Raw genomic sequence first — 19,842 nt, forward strand, 5'->3', positions numbered from 1 at the left:
TTGTTAGTTAGGGTCTGAATAGCACGTTGCAGCTCCAGGAGCGTTGCCGAGTGTTCTTGGACCAGTTCCTCTACCTCCCCCAATCTCTGCTCCACCTCCACAACCCTCTGTTCTGTTTGCTCCAATTTGGTAGTGAGCTCCGTCATAAATGATCTAAACTCTGTTTTAATGTCTAGCATAAAATCTTGAATGTCCCCTTTGGTTGCCAGCTGAGTCTCACTTTCAGAGTATGTTTGTGGGGGGTACTTCGGTGCTTTAGATTTCTTCCCATTGTCAGCCGGAAGTAGCATAGTGGCAATGTCTGCACTTTTAGGGGCTTTGAGGTGTTTGGACATTTTTGCGGGATCTGGGTGGGATTCCAGGAATGGCTTGTCAAGTGAGGCGGCTAAAGCAGTCCACGCTCCTGCTTCAGAGCGGCCCTTCTGTGTGATGCTTAGCGTTGGGGATTCCTTCCCTTGCCCAGCCGATGTGGAGGGTGCCAGGTTATCACAGCAGAGGAGAGGATGTGGGTCCAGGTCAAGAGTCCGGGCTGCCCCTTAGTGCAATGCTTCTCGTAAGAGGGCCTCCTCCACCTATGTTAGTGTGTGGATACACAGAGGTAGCACAGCCGCATGTCAAGCCCCAAACCGAACTGAGGAATGTTGGGGGGGGGGGAGGGGAGCAGCCCACTTCAGAGCCGGGTGTTTGAGGGCAGTAGGTTCAGTAAATACCAGGAGCTTCCTCTTTATATTTATGCTGCTGGCTCCTTTGTCACATTGCCGCTGAGCGTCCGCAGAGGATCCGCGGTGGAGAGAGACAGGTTCTGGCTAGAACGTCGCAGGTTGTGGCTGTGGCTTTTCGCAGGGTCCAGAGGCCGACATGAAGCGCAAGCTTTGCCTCAGCTGTGCGGTTTGTCTCAGCACCTCAAGATGAGTTTCGTACTCAACATATGGTGATCCGGAGATCTCCGCTGCGGGAGGGTCAGGCCAGTGCTCCGGATAAGATTTTGAGGAGGGAGTATTTTACTCCCTGGTTTTTAGAGAGTAAAATGTATGTGACATCCAGCCGACGCATGCGCAAACTGTATGGGAATCATTATCGTACGGCAGCTTTCTGCATTATGACAGAATACACCTTTCATTATTTTTCTAAGGTCTGGCCATTTGATCTCTCCTGTATATATTTAAATGTTGAAATCACAAAAACCTAGCCAATTGCATAGTAAAGCAAACATGAATTGTATTGTGTGTTTTGAGGTTCGATAGCAGAATTGTCATTTGATGTTTAATGAGTCCTCATTTTCTGGAGCTATTACTACCTAATGGTATGCCAATGTTATGCTACAACAGTGCAGAGAGGCAATGACTCCATGCTAAATTCTTCATCTAATCTAATGGTCGAATGGTTATTTATATAGCGCTTTTGGCCAAGCGCTGGACATGGAATATATTTATCACAATTATCACCAAACCAAAGTTGGTACTCCTTTATCGACCTTGAAAAGATGAAAGGCTGAGTTGGACTTGCCGGGATTCGAGCCTGCAACCTACAGATCATGCACAGATTGCAGCAATGAGTGCTGAACGGGCTGAGCTATCTTATTGGCTAACATCCTTCAGAGGTTGGTTAACTAAGTATCGACTGAGGTTAATCACAGTACCTAGATGTTATACAAACCATTTATGAAGCACTACATGAAGTTAAATACCTATCTGGATTATCACAGGGACAGGTTTTGATGAGTTTCTATTTCGATTACAAATGTTACTTTCATTGAACAGCGCTTGCACTTCCTGTCAGCTTTTGGATGTTTTAATTGTAGTCTTGAAGATTTGAGAGGCTGGAACACTGTGATTGGTGGAATGACAATCACTCACCCTTGAGCAAAGACTCTGCTGCCACTGACCATTTATAGTAATGTACCCCATTTACTGCAAGGTTGAATGGATGTAATCTAGACTGTGCATAGTCATCATTTTACACACTTATAACTTATAGTTGGAGTGTAAATTAAATTATCAGTGTTGTGAGAGTGGGCAGTCTGAGGCAGTCCACAGTCTTTTGTGTCTGGACACTGCAGTTTTGGCGCCATTTTTCTACAAAAGCTACATCCAGGAGCGGAGCGGAGTGGTGTGAGAGTGGGCAGTCTGAGGCAGTCTAATGGTGTCTGGGGCAGATGGGGGTGTGTCTCTGGACTTGAGACTCAATACCTCTGGAGGTGAAGATGAGCCCCGTAGGCTGCTAAGTGCCAACAAGCCCCTCTTTACTCTTGACATCCTCACTCCCCAACGACGTTCCTTCTACTCTTCAATTAAACAACCTACCCAGTGCAGGCGCATTAAAGCGACCAGGTGGCAAACTGCAAAACAACCCGTCGAAAAAAATCGGCCAAACTTACAGTACAACAACAAACTGCAAAAACCAACTATTCAGCTCAAAAACAAAAACTCTTGCCTGTGGGTTGGTTTGAGCCTGTGTGTGGATCCACTTCAACAGGAGAGGTCGTCAGCAAACATAATCAGACGGAGGAGCTGGAGGTTGGCTGTAACACCAGCGGAGCCGTAGCACCTTGGTCCCAGCCTCTGATGGTGGACGACACGGTGGGGCACCCCCTCGAAGGAGGGAGGGCCACCTGTGTCGGAAGACGAAGGGAGCGGGGGACGGGATTCGCGTGCTCCGACTCACAGCCTGTGGCCAACTGTGGCCCCGCGGAGGAGCAGAGCTGCAGGGGTGTGTTCCCGCGTCGGCATCTGCAGGAGGGAGCTGGCTGCGTTGCGAATTACAGCGGGGCCGGCGGAGCCGTGGTGCCCAGGCCCCGGCTCCTGCGGATGGTGGAAGACGCGGAGGAACCCTCCCTCGAAGGATGGGGGGCCACCCACGTCGGAATCCGGGGGGTGCCACGGGCAGGCATCGCGGTCTCCATTGCAGCCACGGAGGACCAGCACAACCTGATCGAAGATCGGAGCGACGAAGACCCGCTCCCGGCTCGGCTCTCCTCCGAGCAAACCAGAGACTCGGGGAAGGCGAGGTCTTTTAACTCGACGCTTCACGTCACAGCAGCCCCACAGTGCCACCTGGCAGCTAAAGCTGTGATCACATCAACCCCTTTAGAAAAAAATCATAAAGGCACAGATACACAGTACACCAGCTTTGACATTGGCTGAAAACACAGATGCAGAACAGAAGGAAAGAAACAAAATACAGACTCATGAGGGGGTTTCTAAGACTTTGGGATGCCCGGCTGAGCCAATGACAACGATCCCTTCAATAACATCTTCTTCGGTCCCCTTGCACCCTGAGAGCACCATAAGCGAGTCTGTTAAACCTAGTGATCTGAGAGAGGGGATTAAACAAGAGACACATAACAAGCATGCAATTGGAATTCCGCTCAGACAGATCACAAAATAAAACTTTGATCTCCCTACGTCTAACAAGCGAGCCCAAGCAAAAAAATGTTTGAGATCTACTAACACGTCCACTCCATCGGCGAGTTCGCGCCTGGAAAATTCCCTGAAAACACTTTTTCAAAGACAAGCAAAAAAGAAACTTCAACAAACGGGGATCGGAGAAATTTCAGACGCAGGCTTGCTAGAAGCACTCCTTGAACCTCTACTCACAGCCTCATCAGGCTCCCAGAAGAACACGCAAGGCAGTGGGGTCCAAGCACCCTTACAACAACAAAAAGAGCAAGTTAAAGAAATCTCTAATCTTGTGCCAGTAGCTCTACCAACCATTGTGGAAACTCAAGAAAATCGGCTTGGGGGAAACTCCTGTCTTTTCACCCTCGCCAGCTCCAAACGAGATTCCGAGTGAAGATCAAATCTTATTAGATCCTAACCAGATGAGCCATTCTCCAATGGGAAGTTCGAAACCAACGCCCCAGTTGGACTCTACAGACTTTCCAACGGCCTTACCAGTGCCATTTGAAACAACTGACCTGGGTTTACAGGATAATGGAAGTCTACCGCCTCAAACTTGTCAGAAAAAAAACTCGGCGATTAAGCCCATGGAAACGGCAGATCGCCTTAGCATTGGGGGGCAAAGGGGAGACGGAAGCAAGGAAGCTCTGTCAGAACCTAGAGAGGGTTCTCTTCCAAGGATGGCTACCCCAAAACAAAAAAACCCAACAAATTCCGCGTTTATGGCCGCCTACATCACCAATAAGTTCTTCAGCAAATAGAAGACTAAGTGAGACATCTTTCAGCATTCCAAAGGAGACTCCATCGAAAAAAGCAGACTTCATGTACATTATGTCTGCTGTAACGATTGCACTGGCCCCATTCTGCAAGCTATATGAGGCGATAAATGACTCTTTGAAAGATCATACATCTATCTTCGCAATGATGAACTCAAAGCTCATATACCTAGAAGGTTATATCAACGCCTTGGAGAGAAGGAAAAATGACCTAGCCGGTACTCCCCTACTTCATCAACCGGAGTTGATGGAACTTTTAACAGACTTAAGAAAAAACAACAAGGACAGGCCTAGGATAGACGGAAGTTCTCAAACAACAGCATATGACACTCCTTGGCGTGATGTCTCTCACAGGGACTGCGGGACAAGGCCAAAACTTGGCTCTAGCACTTTGGAGGGCCCTCACAACTCTGCATTCACCAGACCTGATCCTGTGCCTATCAAGCCTGGAGATAATGATGTGATGTGTGTAGACGACTTTTCTCCACACAAAGCCCAGTCAAGAAAGAGTCTAATTCAGGTAAAAACTCCAAATCCCTTGATTACAGGGGTGATTTTCGATGTGAACCAAGACATGGGAAGTAAACAACAGCCTCGACCTCCCAAGTCTGCCTTAAAACGGCCCCGCTGTTCAAGCTTATCCCTGAGACTCATCAACCTGCACAGCGTCATGAGGAGACTCTACCAAAGACTACTCATAGTCTGGGAGGGAAGACCTCAGCTCCAGCAAACTCTTCAAATACCCATAAACCAGCGGTAGTCCACCCTCAGTCACCAAAATCAGTAGACGATTTCCTCACTCAGAAAGACTTTATGGGTCTAAGCCAGCATCTAGATGTCACAGTGGATAACCAACTGAAAGGAGAGAACTTGCATCTACCCAAGATGACCCCTAACCTACAGATAGTTACTAGGGATTTCTCAGGCTTTACCTCACTAGACGAGCGCTTTAAATCTCTACGAAGCGATAAATGGGCTCATTCCAACAAGCCCACAGTCAAATGTACAGAACAAATCTCTCATCTAGACTCACCACCCCGTAGACAAAAGGCGAAATACACTTCGAGAGTCAATACCGAAACAAAATCTGAAGTACTGGATAAGATCAAGGACTCCAAACATTCGCAGCAGAGAAATGGTCACCAGGACAATAATCAACAAGGGAGGGCGACTCCTTTTCTCCACCAACAGAAGAAGCAGCACGAAGGCGCTAACAGGCAGATGTTGAGTCCCTCTGTCAAAATTCGACAACGGTCCGGCAACCAAAAATACTTGGTACTGAACAGACGCACTGTGTTGAGTCTGTTACACAGTATTTCTACTTTAAGGAATCTAAAATCAGAAGATTTCAAAACGGTGGAACCTTCCCACGAGGGTCAAAAGGCCTCTTGCTTGCTCTACATACCATCAGCCAAAGTAATTACCTTGTTGTCACCATCAGCAAAGGTTTTATACAAACAAGGGTTTGACTTAACCTTACTCAGGACAAACAAAACCGACTACGACAGGACAAAGGAGGGCACAAGGGATGGCATTTCTTCAAGTGAGGAACATCAGCATTTTAGCACAAGAGACGATTTGCCATTAAATTCTTCAGTACCCGCCCGGCTTGACATTGTTCAATTAGTCCCCCATGGGCAAGATACTTCTCCAAGCCAATTATTTAGTACAAAAGCGAGCACATCAATAAAAGAAGATCAAAAGGCCTCCCAGGCCAGACCAACCCAAAAGTCTCCCACATGGTCCTGGCTACCAAAAGCCTTATCTACACGGCTCCACAAATAGCCACCAGTACACACTAAGACTGTTAAAGAGCATCAATCACTCTCTTTGGCGAGTTGGAACACAAGAGGGTTCCTACATTTAACAACACCTGGAGCTATCAACTTAGGGTATTACGACATCTTATGTCTGCAAGAGGTCTGGCTAAAAACCAAACCAACACTGGATGGGTTTGAGATCGCCTTTTCAGAAGCTCCTTCAGGAAACAAAAGAAGGCCCTCTTCAGGACTAATTATTGCAGTCCGGATGGGTACGGGTCTTGAAATAATCAAAATCATTCTAAAGTCCTCCTACGTCATGGCAGTACTAATCTCTTGGCTGCGAAAGGAGACCGCGCATGATCAATACACGCACACCTTCCTGCTGGTGATGTCCATTTACTGGAACCATAAAGCAATACAAAAGACAGCTCTGTTTGACATAGTTTCATCTACTCTGGACTCGGTATACCTGGCGCATGGGCCCTGTGAGGTTATCATTTGTGGAGACTTAAACATCAAATGTCCCATGGCCGGTTCTAACACCACGGGTCCCTTACACCACAAACCCTGTACCCAAGGTACAGCTTGGCTTAAACTGATGACTGCCAGGCAACTTTTTAACACTGCGTCCATACTTCCTGATTCCATCACCTTACCATCATGGAAGCGTGGCACGGCTTGTTCAACTATAGATTACATCTTTGCCTCTGAATTCCTTCTAGCTCGATTGACAGATTTCAGCATGCACCACTTAAATCAAAGTGATCACAATCTTCTGGCTATTAAATGGACAATTACAAAACCATTATCAGCTCATTACCCAGGAAGGATTGAACTAGAAGGCAAAGGCAACCGGGTAAGGGTCAGTCGGGCAAACATCCGGGCTATCACAACTTCATATGGAAGTAGCCAGTCTGTTTTAGAGGTTTATTACAGACCACTTTTGGAACCTTACAGAGCCATGATGAAAGGTTTGAAGGGGAAAAACACAGAGCATCTACATCATGCACACAATTTCGATGCCCTCTTGGTGGCACAGCGAAACACACTACGCAGAGCAAAAAGGATGGCTGCAAGAAACAACACGCACTGCAATAGATTACACGTTATCGAGACAACAAGAGTCTACAAAAGTTGGCTACGGCACCATCGTCTAACATTACATCAACAGGACTCTGAAGCTATGTTAGACCAAATTCCGAAAATCTAATTCCAGAGAGTTTTGGAGACTGATCAATCCACGGGCCAAAGAAGCAGACTCAATGTTGTTAAACAGCATCTCGGAAGCAACATGGATTGGGTTTTACTCGACATTGTTCAGATGATCTGACTCTTGCAATGTGCCTTTACCATCGCTGACAACAGAACCTTGGGTCGACCTTTCTGATAAGACGGAAATCCTGGGTAAAATTTCTAAGTTAAAGAAATCGAGGGCTCCGGGGCCCGATGGCCTATCCAATAAAAACCTGAAATCTGCGCAAGAAGATTGGACAAACTTATTGAGTATGATCTTCCAAAAATGCACGATCTTGAGTACAATTCCGCCTTCATGGACCTCAGCGGTCATCATCCCCATATTTTAAAAAAGGTAGGAAGGATGATCCTAGGAACTTTCGTCCAGTGGCTCTCCTTGATGTCATAGGGAAGGTCTATGGATCCCTTTTGTTGGACCACTTCAATCATTGGGCGAAAAGCGCACCCTGTAATGACCCCCTTCAATCCGGGTTCAAAAAAGGAGTAGGAACCAGCATTAACATCTTTATTCTCAGCATATTCAAAGCAAAAGCCTGAGAATCAAATCGGAACTTGTACCTGGCCTTCATAGACCTCACCCAGGCCTTTGACTTAGTCAATCGAAGGAAAATTTGGGAAAAACTCAACAACTGGGATTGTCCACAGGAGATCTTGAATCCCATCAAAGCTCTACACGCTGCTACAACGGTGCAGGTGCGATTGAATACTAGTGGTCTGCTTTCATCAGCTATAACAACTAGCAGAGGGGTCAAACAAGGTTGCCCTCTAGCTCCGGCCCTCTTTCTCTCATACTTTGGGGACTACAAAGAAACATCAACCACTACACGAGCATTCTCCCCACAATTGGGCAAGGAGAAGATCCCAAGACTCTCCACGCGGACGACCTTATCCAACTCGACCAGACCCCAATTGGCCTACAACGCCAGCTTACTGCACTGACCACATACACAGCTGCCAATGACCTAGAAGTGAACAAACAAAAAACAAAGATCATGGTGTTTGAAAAAAAAAAAGAGGAAGAAGATCAATTCATGGTTCTTGGCGGGAAACAAAATTGAACAAGTAGCAATATTCAAATATCTGGGGGTTCTCATTGACTCGACAGCTAAAGACTTAGCGATGCAACACCACCTCTTGGAAAAAATGAAAACCCTTGTCTCACAAGAGAAAATACTGGACAAAAAATATGGGCGCTTTTCATTGATGCCCCTACTCCAATTCTATCGGGGTAAAGTTATCCCAACGATTACCTATGGAGCGGATGCCATGCCATCTTTACCTATCTTACTGTGGTCCAGACTGGAGAGCCTTTTCTGCCGTTCTGTGTTGAATTTACCGCCTTCCACTCCGTTAGCCCTGATAAGACGTGAACTGTCTTTCATCTCTGGAGTCAATAGTAACTAGTGCTTCTGTTATGTTATACAGGAAGATCAAAGACCCTTCTTCCCCGACAATTTTTTCGCTGGTGCAGACAGAGATGAATTTAGGTACAAGCACACTTCTGTCCAAATGGGAGGCAACGTGTACAGCACAGCTTGAAATCTGCGGCAGCTCTATGGAAGAACTTTTGGGTAATCCAACAAAAACCAAAACCTGCATGGAAGAAATGGATTGGATAAACACACTGGACAAAGCCTCTGAGTACAAGCTGACTAGCATCCTACCTCCAACATGCAGAAAACTAAATACAATCCAACCATTTCTGATAAAACATCCAAGCAGAAAAACCCGGTATACTCTACTCCGTGCTAGGCTGAATTTGCTCCCTACGAACGGAATCCTGCACATTAGGGGCCTCTCTTCAACCAATATCTGCCGCTTTTGTAACGACACCCAACAAATCAAAACATTACGGCATCTTCTTCTATTGTGTCCAGGAACAGACAAATATAGATCGCCGTACCTGCTTCATCATTTAAAGCAAGCTTACTTGGTCGACGAAGCACTCTGGTGGGATCGCCTAATAGGAGGGTTGAGACCCTCTTGGACAATAGCAGCCACCAAAATCTTGGATCAAATCTTTTCACACACACAGATTTGCAGTCTGGGTAGAGCGGACCCACTCAAGCACAAGGGGTGAAATGCGGGGTTGGGCGTTGGATGGACCACTCACCAGGAGGGCTGGGTGTGTCTTTGAATTTGCTCATGCTTCCCTTAGCTACAGCTTCTCTTGACTTTGGATTTCTCCTTACATTCTGTAAAGACTTTTTAGAAATTGTAAATTGAAGTTCTTCTTCATCCTCTTGTAAAAATCACTTCGGTGATTATATACTCGTAATAAAAAAAACAAAAATGACCAGTGTAAAAATGATCTGCCTCCGCATGATTCTGCACATAGCACCGGAACTCTGAAAAATACAATTGTGTAAAAAAAGGTTTGCTTTCACTGGGAAAAAAAGCATAATTTGTTCCAAAAATATGAATTCTCAATTGCAACTTAGTTTTCCATCGAATTATGCACTCCAAAAATTCTAGGAAATTATGCACAGTGCTTCTAAAGCTGAATGGAAAGAAACCCTTCCTTTTATCACAGTGTGCAGTTTCTTTTTTTGAAAGGCTTCAGAGAAACGCACTCTGTTTCAGAGGTGACTTGCAATTACATCCATGTAGATAAAAATCAAAAGAAGCCTGCTTGTTTCTATCAAGTAACCTGACCTTTGCACTGCCCTCTGCTCCAAACCTGTGTGTAAATGTACCCAGGAAAATAATAAAGCTGTCGTATTTGCAAGATTTTCATGTGTAAAAAGGCCTAGTACCATCCTTATCTGGAGGCCTGGGTCAGGCGGGGCATGAGCACCTCATAGCTAACGGGTGACCACTGGAATGAAGCGTAGAATGCTGATTCAAGTCAGCAGCCCCTACGGTTCTCAAGCTCCTCAGGCTTTCTCAGTGTGGGTCAGCTGGGCTGTGGGTCGCGGCGTCCTGTCCTCTCTAGAGTAAGATGGCCGCCAGCCATCTTGGAAGCCGCATGAGTGGGGTGCTCGGAAAAATCACCTCAATAGTGCAAAATTCGGAGCATTAAGGATTTAGCTTTCCGTCAGATGTGAACCAGACCATATGTGTACATTTTCATGGAAGATATGAACGCCTGAACTGTAGTATTTGCATCGCAATGCGTGCTTCACGGCAGAGGCCATTAGTGGAGCAGCCTCATCGATGGCGATCCAGGTCACCCCCCACCCCCGCAAGCCTTTTTTTAAAACATTTTTTTTTAACATGTCTCATTATGGCAAAGCAGTATCCTGCAACTTGAACTTTTTACCCCTGCTTTTTCGAACGGCATGTGCAAGCACTTATGTTGAACTCGTGACTTGGGTAACTGAAGAAGTTGAGAAATACGGTCTCTTCAAGCTGTACAAAAGTACATGTGGTTAGATGAAGTAGTTTATTTTTTACTAAAGGCTGTGCTTTAGAACCATCATTAATAAAAGTGTGTCTTGTGTTGCTTTCATGGGAACACTTCTCATTAGAAGCAAACACTTCCGTTGGAAACCGAAACAAATTAAACTCGTTTGAAAATGTGGTTAATTGATTCCGTTTGCTTGCTATAGCGTTTCACACATTTTTGTTAATTTGCTTGCTAAGGTGCTTGGTTTTTCATATGCAGTTTCACGTTTATATTGTTTGAAACCTTTTGTCCATGTTACATGAGTTCTGCGCCACGTTCGGTTATGTGCTGAGTGCATACAGTTGAGGATTCAAATCTCCTTTTTGTGTCTATTCATTTGTATGTAACGATCAACGTGAAACTAACCACATTACAGCCTTTTGGGCAACGGATTTCCCCCTCTCCCTCCAACCATCCAGTCCTGAGTCATTGGAAAGGCACTTGCCCCAGGCACCGCTGTAGTGGTATTAACTTCCCATTGTTGATAGCAGGTGCACAAGCCAAAAATGTTGGCTTTGCCAATGCTTGTTTTAAACGGGACTTTAGTGAAGGATATGCAGCGTGTTTATAAATCGAGTGACTGAAGGCAGGCCTCATAAGACATTTTCTTATTACACCAGTAGCATCTTTGCAACTCCAATTAAGTCATTAACCCTCAGAAGACAGCTTTAACAAACACTGGCGGGCACCTTGAATGCAAAGTCTGATGATAAGGCTAGGTTAAAGCAAGCTCGAAGAGTTCCCTTGAGGAGGTGTTTTCGGCGGGCAGAGGCAGGAATCGGTGGGAATTGCCACAGGGATTATTAGCATGGCCATGGGAAGGCATTGGGTGGGCACATAACCATACACCCTGTCCCTCCTCATTTCCTCCTATCTGTACTCCAATGCAATGGTTTAGGCTTGTAGGTGTCAAAGCGACACCTAAGTGCCCAAGCTAAAAAGGGTTGACCTTCTCGTCTTTTCAACTAGAAGCTATTGTGCTGGCTTGGGGAAGTCTAGATGCAGACCCTTGACAATGGGGTGACTCCAACATCACAGCTGTGTGTGGCAGAGAGGAATTTTCTTTCGAAGAGGCTTTTACCAGAAATGTGCCTCATATGTGACGGTTTTCTTTGAGGGCCCTGATTGGAACAAGGACATGTACCTAGTACCACTTTAAGGTAATTAATCTTGGGATATTCCTGCTCACCAGAGGATACGGAAGTGTACCAAGGGGATGGTGGGCATTGGACATTGATCTCTGTATGAGGAAACCAGAGGTAAAAAATGTTATGGTTTTCCAGAGCAAAGCTGAGTTGATAAAATGTCAGGGCCATGGTTGAAAGCAAGTTTGCTGTTACTGAATGAATATGTTCAACATCTTAATAGTTTTTGTGTTTATGGTTTTGGACAATGGATCCTATCACTGAACTGTTCAGTGGATGTTTTTTCCCCCGTTTATATCTTCATGGTTCTGCAATCATTTGTTTTCGCCACTTGTGCTGTATGATGGTACATTGTATAATTCACGTTTATAATTTTTAAAAAGCAATGGAACAGGTAAAGTTATTTTTGAGGCAAACTGTGGGTGCAGGTGCCAATACTTTGGTACCCCGAGGAATGAAAAAAGGTGGTCTTGAAGTACAGACTGCAGTTGCTTTCTCTAGGAACGGAGCCAAAGTCTAGATATGCCTTGCATCTGACGAGATCAATCTTGTTTCGTTATGCTGTGCGAGGATGCATCACCAGCTGCGGACTGGTATGATTTGCGCTGTCAGAGCTTCAATTGTTAAAGCGCTCCATAAAATAGGATAGAGGCTGAAACCAAGTGGAGAACCAGGTATACGTCCGCGACTGCCTCTTAGGGGAAACAAAATCATTGTTGGACATTTCCAGAAGGTATTGGGATGTGTTGATACCGTTTACTTAAAGAAAATACCTTACTTTTCTCTTTGAATGTAAACTATGAATACTGTTTTCACAAGTCAACGCATAAATGATTTCCCAACGAACCACAGTTAATCGCTGTTTTGTAAATCGTGCATGTGCGAATATTGTATGAAGTTATTTTTGTTCTGCGTTTATAGTTCAGTGTGATCGGTTTTAATTGAGCCATATTTTGTGGTTACAGCTGGCTGTGGAGACCTGCTTTCCTGTGAAGCTTGCCTTAATGTCACCAGTCAGAACTGTTCTTGGCAGGCATGCCCACTTGGTAAGTCTTTGATTTCCGATGGTAAAGTACAACAGTTTTGTAGTGTGTTATCGAAATAATTGCCATCAAAAAGGGTTTTGTTAATGGCCATACGTGAATAGCAATGCATCTTCTCTTAAGTTTTGGTTCAGAAGTGTCCAAAATAGTGCTGCAGGCGTTTTTGTTGTATTCATGCAAAAATACAGTGCTTAATTTCGGTTTCCTTTCTGTTGTGCTTCCCACTGATCGTTTGTATTTGCCCAGAGTAAGGCGACATGTACCTGCATATGCAGAGAATGCAACATTTGTATATGACCAGGATGCTAAATGCCCGAGTGTGATCAAAAGAATCGGGTGCACATGCATGAGGAGTGCAGCATACGCCTCACTTTTAGTTATACCTTGCAACCGCACTAAATAGGGCTTGTTCACAGAAGAAAATTGTGTTGGCAATGCAGGCATGGGATCCAAAACGCAATGCGTTGGATGAGCTTTGTGAATACCTAGAATGCTGCAATCGTTTTTTGGCACTAATAACTTGCTGCACCTGATCAGGCTACACTATTCATAGGGACTTCAGTTAGTGTCCGCAGCTGTACACCAATCTTGTGAGACCATTTCATGTTAATTTCGGAGAAGTATAGACTTGACGTTCACGCATGGCCGTTTACTCACCATGTTTTGCAAGGTTCCTTCCTTATTTGGGCTCATTTTCAACTTTCCAACAAACAAATGTACTCCTGTTAACTTTAGTAAAATCGCCATCAAAACGTCTTCAACCTTCTTTAAGAATCAAACCCCACAAAATTCTGCAGGCGTGGGATGTGGCTACCATCTTAACTCTGAGAGCCAGTGTCCCCGCTGATGCCAGCCCACAATGTCATTATTGATCATCTCACACGGACTGAGGGGAGTTAAGATTTTAGTCATTTCCCACACCCGCCGAATTTCATGGGTTTTGTTGCGATACATTTTTTTTCACTGAATTTCAAAGATTTTGCAATGCTATTTCTTCTCCAGGGCCCACTGCCTATGTTGCCCCAATTTTTAAAATTGATGTCCCTTACCCGTTGCCAGTTAACTAACCAGGCAATGTGGCCACTGTCCTTCCCCTTGCCTACTAACTAACCACAAGCCGTGGCCTTTCCCTCTTAATTTCACAGGTAATCTTTCTGGGGAAATTCCCAAGGCCATTCCCTTACTGCTTTATATTCCCGTGTGCCCATTACTGGTAATACTTCCAGTGGTAATGCATTGTTTTCGGATTACTGCGGGAATGGAAAACGCTCGACCATGTAAGCCTTCCCTTTCCCCAGTGGAACTCTCCTTCTGCCCACCTTCTCCTTTTTAGGGCCTCCTTGTCTAAATCCCCCTTGACTCTCCCCTAGTACCGTTTTCACTTGGTTTGTGTGACACATTTTTTTTCCAAGCATATATTGCAACCTTTCAGTAGGTTTTCCAATTAAATCTTGCAGGATTCCCCCATGAAGACTAACGTTACTTGGAAAAAAAACAGCTTCACAGCCCCACTACAAACTCTTTTACTACACTTGTGGTTCTCTTTCCTCCTACCCTGTTATGAAACCACCTTTTGAAATGGATTGTGTCCTCCCACGTATTCCTCATCTTATGATATATCTTCCAGCTTCAGCTGTTTCAGATTTCTGCTGTCAACTGAATGTCCCTCGAGGGCTTCTTTCCCCGAGTCGACGTCCTTGTCGGTATATATAGCGTGTGCAGCACCCGTTGGCTTGAGTTTCATTTTTCCACGATAGCGAACGCTTCGATGAATTACGATGCGCTTAGGTTCTTTCTGTGAGTAAGTACAATGGTCCCGTCTTCAGCACCTTCAACCCCAAAGACGGAGTTCAAAAAGTGCTTCAACTGTAGCGCCAATATGTCCCTCATGGACCCCCATCGGGTGTGTATGTGGTGTGGTGCCTTGGCGTCGAACATAGAACAGCGGACTGTTAATCCTCTCAGATGATGATGACTGCTAAGGTTCAACGAGCGTAAATGGAAACTAGCAGTTCGTAGGCACCCTACTAAATCCCCTTTGATGACTCCATCAAAGAAATGATCATACGAAGTGTCGAGAGGTGATTCTCCTTGAAGGAAAAGGTTAAAAAAAAAAAAAAAAAACGCCCGCGCTCCAGTAGCGCGGGTCCCATCATTCCTTATCTTCGAGGAAGTCGAAGAAAAGGCATTATAAATCACCCACTTCGAGTTCATCGGATTCCTCCCCGGAGAGAAGTAGGACATGTCCAACTAAATCGTCCACTTCAGCAGAGTGCGAGAATTTTAGGCAGAAAATGCTGAAAATCTTAGAGAGGGGCTCTGACCCCCACGAAGAAGGTAAAAAGCCATGCTCCTGTATAGCCAACTAAGGCAGATAAGGAAAGGCGTAAGGCTACATCCCGCGTGCCCTCGAGCCCAGGATGTAAGCTGGGGACCCCTCGAGATCTCAACACGACCAGATATCATTAAAGACTGTCGAGTGTCGAGTCCTTCGAAGGCTCAGTCCAAGATAAGATTGACGGAAAAGTTGTCAAAGACTTTAATGTCGATACTGTCAATGCCATTGACATCAAAATAGTCGACACCATTGGTGTCGAGATCATTGACTCCTTTGTTGAAGCCAACAATGCCTTTTAACTTCCAAACCTAAGGAAATGAATCTTATTTGGTAGTGGTTTGAAGATTTCTTTGTCTTTATCCTCAATTTATGATTATTACAAACCTTCAGGTCAAGATGCTCCGCTATTTGGATTGGAGTTAAGCACCCCTAACATCCAGAAAGCCTTGTTTCAGAAGAATCCAGGCTAAAGGATTTATATGAATGTGCAATCAGCTAGTGGGGTTGATACTTCACCTGAGATGGAATTTGGCAAGCTGGATCAGGCAGATCTTGCTGATGCCTCTTTTATAGGCATCTGATGACTAGAGTTATTGACTTTATGGGATGGGGCAGACCTGCTCCACCGTTTCAGCAAGACGATTTAACGGACATTCCGGATAAAAGTCCATAAAAGGATCCCATACTTGCTTTTAGTCAAACCCTACAGTGAACAAAAACCTCACCAAAAATCATAGGCCATCTAGTAGCAACCCTAGCTACCTGTCAAAACCCCTCAAAAAACCTAGTTCAGCCAGCGATGTCAACCTTGGAACTGACTGCATACCCTACCATCCCACCAGATCGGGATAAGCGTTTCGACGCTTGGGCAAGAAAGGTTTTTTTGTCTGCTGGGAGCATGCAAATTCCACTTGTGCTTTAGCAAATTTTACATTCACCCTATGGACTGTGTAGCTATGGCAGCTGACCATATTCCGGAAGGGGAAGAGAGACGACTTCCTGAGTTTTGTAAGAGACGGCAAGGAGGCTATGTGTGAGTCTCTGTAATCAGGATTGGACTCAGCTGATGGTGTCATCAGAGCCATGGCGGCAAGCAAGGTAATACACAGATTTATGTGGTTGAGAAAGTCAGGTTTTGCACCGGACATGCAGTCCAGGCTCCTCAAAATGCCCTTTGACGGCACCCAGCTTTTTGGAAGCAAGGCCAACGAAAGCCTGGAGAAGCTACAGACCTTAAAGGCAGCGGACAAGTCCCTTGGAGCCGCCATCAGATAGCCACAATCCTCCCACCCCAGTGGATCATCTTGGAGGGGTAAGCCCTTTTGCTTCTACTCAGTTGGAAGAACAAGAGGACTGGCTGGTTAAAGGGGTCCGAGAAGATTCCCTCGTGGTGGACGAGGGAGAGGTGCAAAATCCACCCAAGCAACAGCTACCTTACCATCAGCCGCTGCTTATGCTGCCTCAAAACCTCTTTGAGGCCTTAACCCACAAGATACCAGTGGGATGCAGACTTGCACTGCATCTGAAAGCATGGCGAGGCATTACTTCAGATGCCTTGGCATTAGAAACAGTAGCCCAGGGTTACTGCCTTCCCTTTCTGAAAAACGGCCTTGCGGACATCCACAGGAGAGCCACTCATAATAGGTTCCAGATCTGTACCTTGTGCAGGAAATTGTGAGCCTGATAGAGAAAGGTGCTAAAGAAACCAGTACCTGTGGCGGAGAGGAACAAACGGTGGTACACTCCCTATTTCCTAATCCCAAGAAGGACGGAGGATTGATACCCATTTTGTACTTGAGATGCTTGAACAAGTTCCTCAAGAAGGAAAAGCTCAAAATGGTCACACTTTCTCAGATCCTTCAGCCCTCCAGTTTCAGGATTGCATGGTGTCCTTGGACCTTTAGGATGCTTACTTTAATGTGCCGATTAATCACAAGCACAGAGTACCTGAGGTTTGCAGTTCAGCCGTTTGGGCTGGCCTCCGCCCTGAGGGTGTTCACCAAGTTGATGGCTGTGGTGGCAGTGAGTCTTGGGAGAGGGGGGATTCACATCTACCCCTCGCTGGACAATTGGCTGACCAGGGCTCAGTCTCCCGAGCAGGCCCTGGAACTTCTCGGCATAACCTGCCACTCTCTCCAAAGACTGGGCTTCTTCCTCAATTACAAGAAGTCCCACATGATACCATCATAAACACTCCAATTCATAAGAGCAGTCCTGGATACATACTTGGGAAAAGCCTTGCCACCCGAGGTGAGGGCTCAACTGTTAGGGAGAATTCTCCTTCTAGGGCTAATTTCACTCACCTAGTGAGTCCCCCAGCAGCTTTGCTTGATTTCTGGAGTTTATTTTTCCACCTGGTAAGAGTGTACATCCTTTTTCCACTCTTACATGTGTTTTGGCCTATGTGTGTTGTTACTCATTGTGTGATCTTGGGCACTGGAGCACACCACTCAAGTGCCCCTGTTCTTGTATGGGTGACCCACCACCTTTAGTGTAGTAACCCAGGGTTGTCTTTTAGACTTCCCTCTGACTCCATTTTGCTGGGGCTGACTACTGTTCCCCAGAGAAAGATAAAGTTGCCATTTATTTTACATAGTCATTTTTACCACAGACCCAGTACACCCCATCTTACATGGAGTACTGGAAAGGGCTAATCTGTACCCCTTTTCTGTCTGTACCTCCCTGAGCATTGTTTTGCTCTTTTAACATTTAGACTTGGCTGGTGGCAGTGGTGTCTACCCTAACTTTTCTACCGTGATTATATTAGATAAACGTGGTACTCTTTCTTGGCTATTATATTAGCCTCGAACATAAACCCGCTTGACCAAATCGTCTTTCTTTTGGCTCCGGTTGGGTTTATTCGCCATTTCTTTTTGTTAAAGTCCTTCTTGTATTTTGCTTTGCGCGGCAAACTAGGTTCGCCTTCTTTGTTCACCGTCTTTTGGCGGGCTTCTGCAGAGAAGCCCTCCTATTGGCGCCTGGGTGCCTAGGTAGACTGAATGTAGGGAAGGGATGTAGTTGCCCCCTGCACAGGGTATCCTAGGAAACCCAAAGTCACTTTGCCATGATTGGCTGAGGTGGTTGTCCTGACTGGACAACACCCCTGCTGCGTGATTGACAGCCAGGCTGTGTGAATGGGGGTTTTGCGCATAAAAGGCAGGTCTCTTGGGCTAGAAGTCAGTCGCCTCTGGAACTACATGGAACCGAACCGAACCGAAGAGAAGTGGAGAGAACGACGGCTGCTGCAACTACCCCGTACCGGTGAAGCCCTGCTGCAGTCCTGAGCCATCTACCCTTCGACGGCTAAGAGAAGATCCAGTCCGAAGTCTTCTTCCCTTGAGCCTGGTGGGGATAACCAGCTCATCTTCAGCCAGAGATCTCCGCCGTGGTCGAAATCGCTGCACACTGCTGTAGTGGTCCGGATAGCCACATGCTGAGCCTCTCCTGTTTTTAAGGAGCACACCTTTGCGTTGTCGCTGCTGTTGGCTTCATCCCTGTGTGGTGCAGACCCCCTTCAGACGTCCTCCTTCACAACGAAGCTCCAGGAATCGTGGGTCTGCGGGAAACCAACAGGAACAACTGCCAGGGCACCAGCTGCATCGTGGAAATAAGGTACTGTGTTCGACTTGAGGAAACTGCGTGAATCCCTTTTCTTCATCCTGAAATTTGGTCCTTCTCTTCCCTCCTTCTTATAACTTTTGCTTCCGAACATTGACAATATTCAAGTACTTTTTGGCTACACGAAATCGTGAACTGTCTAACGGTGTGATCTTTGGCACAGGCCTCCGGTGTCACCTAAACCTGGCTCCGACCCTTTGACTTTTGAACTCCCGTTTCTGAGCGTTTCTCGATACTGTCTGCCTAACCTAAATATAGCCTGTGATTTTTGCCTCCAACTCCCTCTGGGTATCTCAGGTGCTAAGTGTGTTTTTGCCCCGGTAGCATTTCATGTCACGGATGCGCGTTTATTTAGTAGACCGAACTGTCAAAGTGATCGCAACCGTATCCGCGGTATCGTGTTTTGTTCATAACACCAGTTCATTCAAACACAGGGTACTTACCTTGAGGCTTACTGTACAAAGCGAATTGGTTAGTTGTCGTATATTTAAAGTGTGGTTTTGTTTAAAGTTTAATAGAGGTGTTGTGTTTATAACTGATGGTTTAAAAATAAATGTACTTATATTTTTTACCTGAAACCTTGAGTCAGTGTTTGCTTGAGTCAAAGTAATTGTTGTCCCTTTGTGTAATCTCTGCTACTGCTCATTCTCTTGAGCTAAGCCTGGCTGCTCTGCTACTGCTACCACTATAACTTAGTAGTACAGGCTTGTACCAAAGGTAAAACTTGTATTGCCACATTTAGTCTTAATCAGGTGTAGTGGTCCCTAAGGGCACTGCACCGGATTCTGCCTAACATCAACACATTATGCAGATGGTCACCAAACTCCAGAGTGCCCAGCATCTTCTGGCCTTTGACATTTTAATGTTGCTCGGCCTCATGGCATCCTGCATGTTCCTAGTACCAGTGGCTTGCCTGAGAATGAGATCCTTCCAATGGACCTTTAGGACGCAGTGGTTTCAATTCTCAGGGAAGATGTCAGACCTGGGGCGCTGTTGAGCAGCTGAAGAAAATGGTTGCCTAGCCAATGAGCTCCGTCTCTACCCACTGCAATCTGTTGGACATCGGCGGTATACCGTATACTTCCACTACGGGACCACAGCGATTTTAGTCCCCCTATC

The 19,842-nt window shown here is 45.8% G+C and overlaps 1 protein-coding gene across 1 annotated transcript in view; it reads left to right on the top strand.

Annotated features, from left to right (window-relative positions):
• The window catches only part of CD164 (CD164 molecule), a 693,925-nt gene that overhangs the window by 180,641 nt on the left and 493,442 nt on the right, over positions 1 to 19,842 (top strand). The window contains exon 3 of the mRNA XM_069606541.1: positions 12,690 to 12,770. Coding sequence (XP_069462642.1) covers positions 12,690 to 12,770 — 81 coding nt within the window. The remainder of the gene's footprint in view (positions 1 to 12,689; positions 12,771 to 19,842) is intronic.

Source organism: Ambystoma mexicanum, chromosome 4p (genome assembly GCF_040938575.1).
Source record: "Ambystoma mexicanum isolate Mex_15411 chromosome 4p, UKY_AmexF1_1, whole genome shotgun sequence".
Classification (NCBI taxonomy): Eukaryota; Metazoa; Chordata; class Amphibia; order Caudata; family Ambystomatidae; genus Ambystoma; species Ambystoma mexicanum.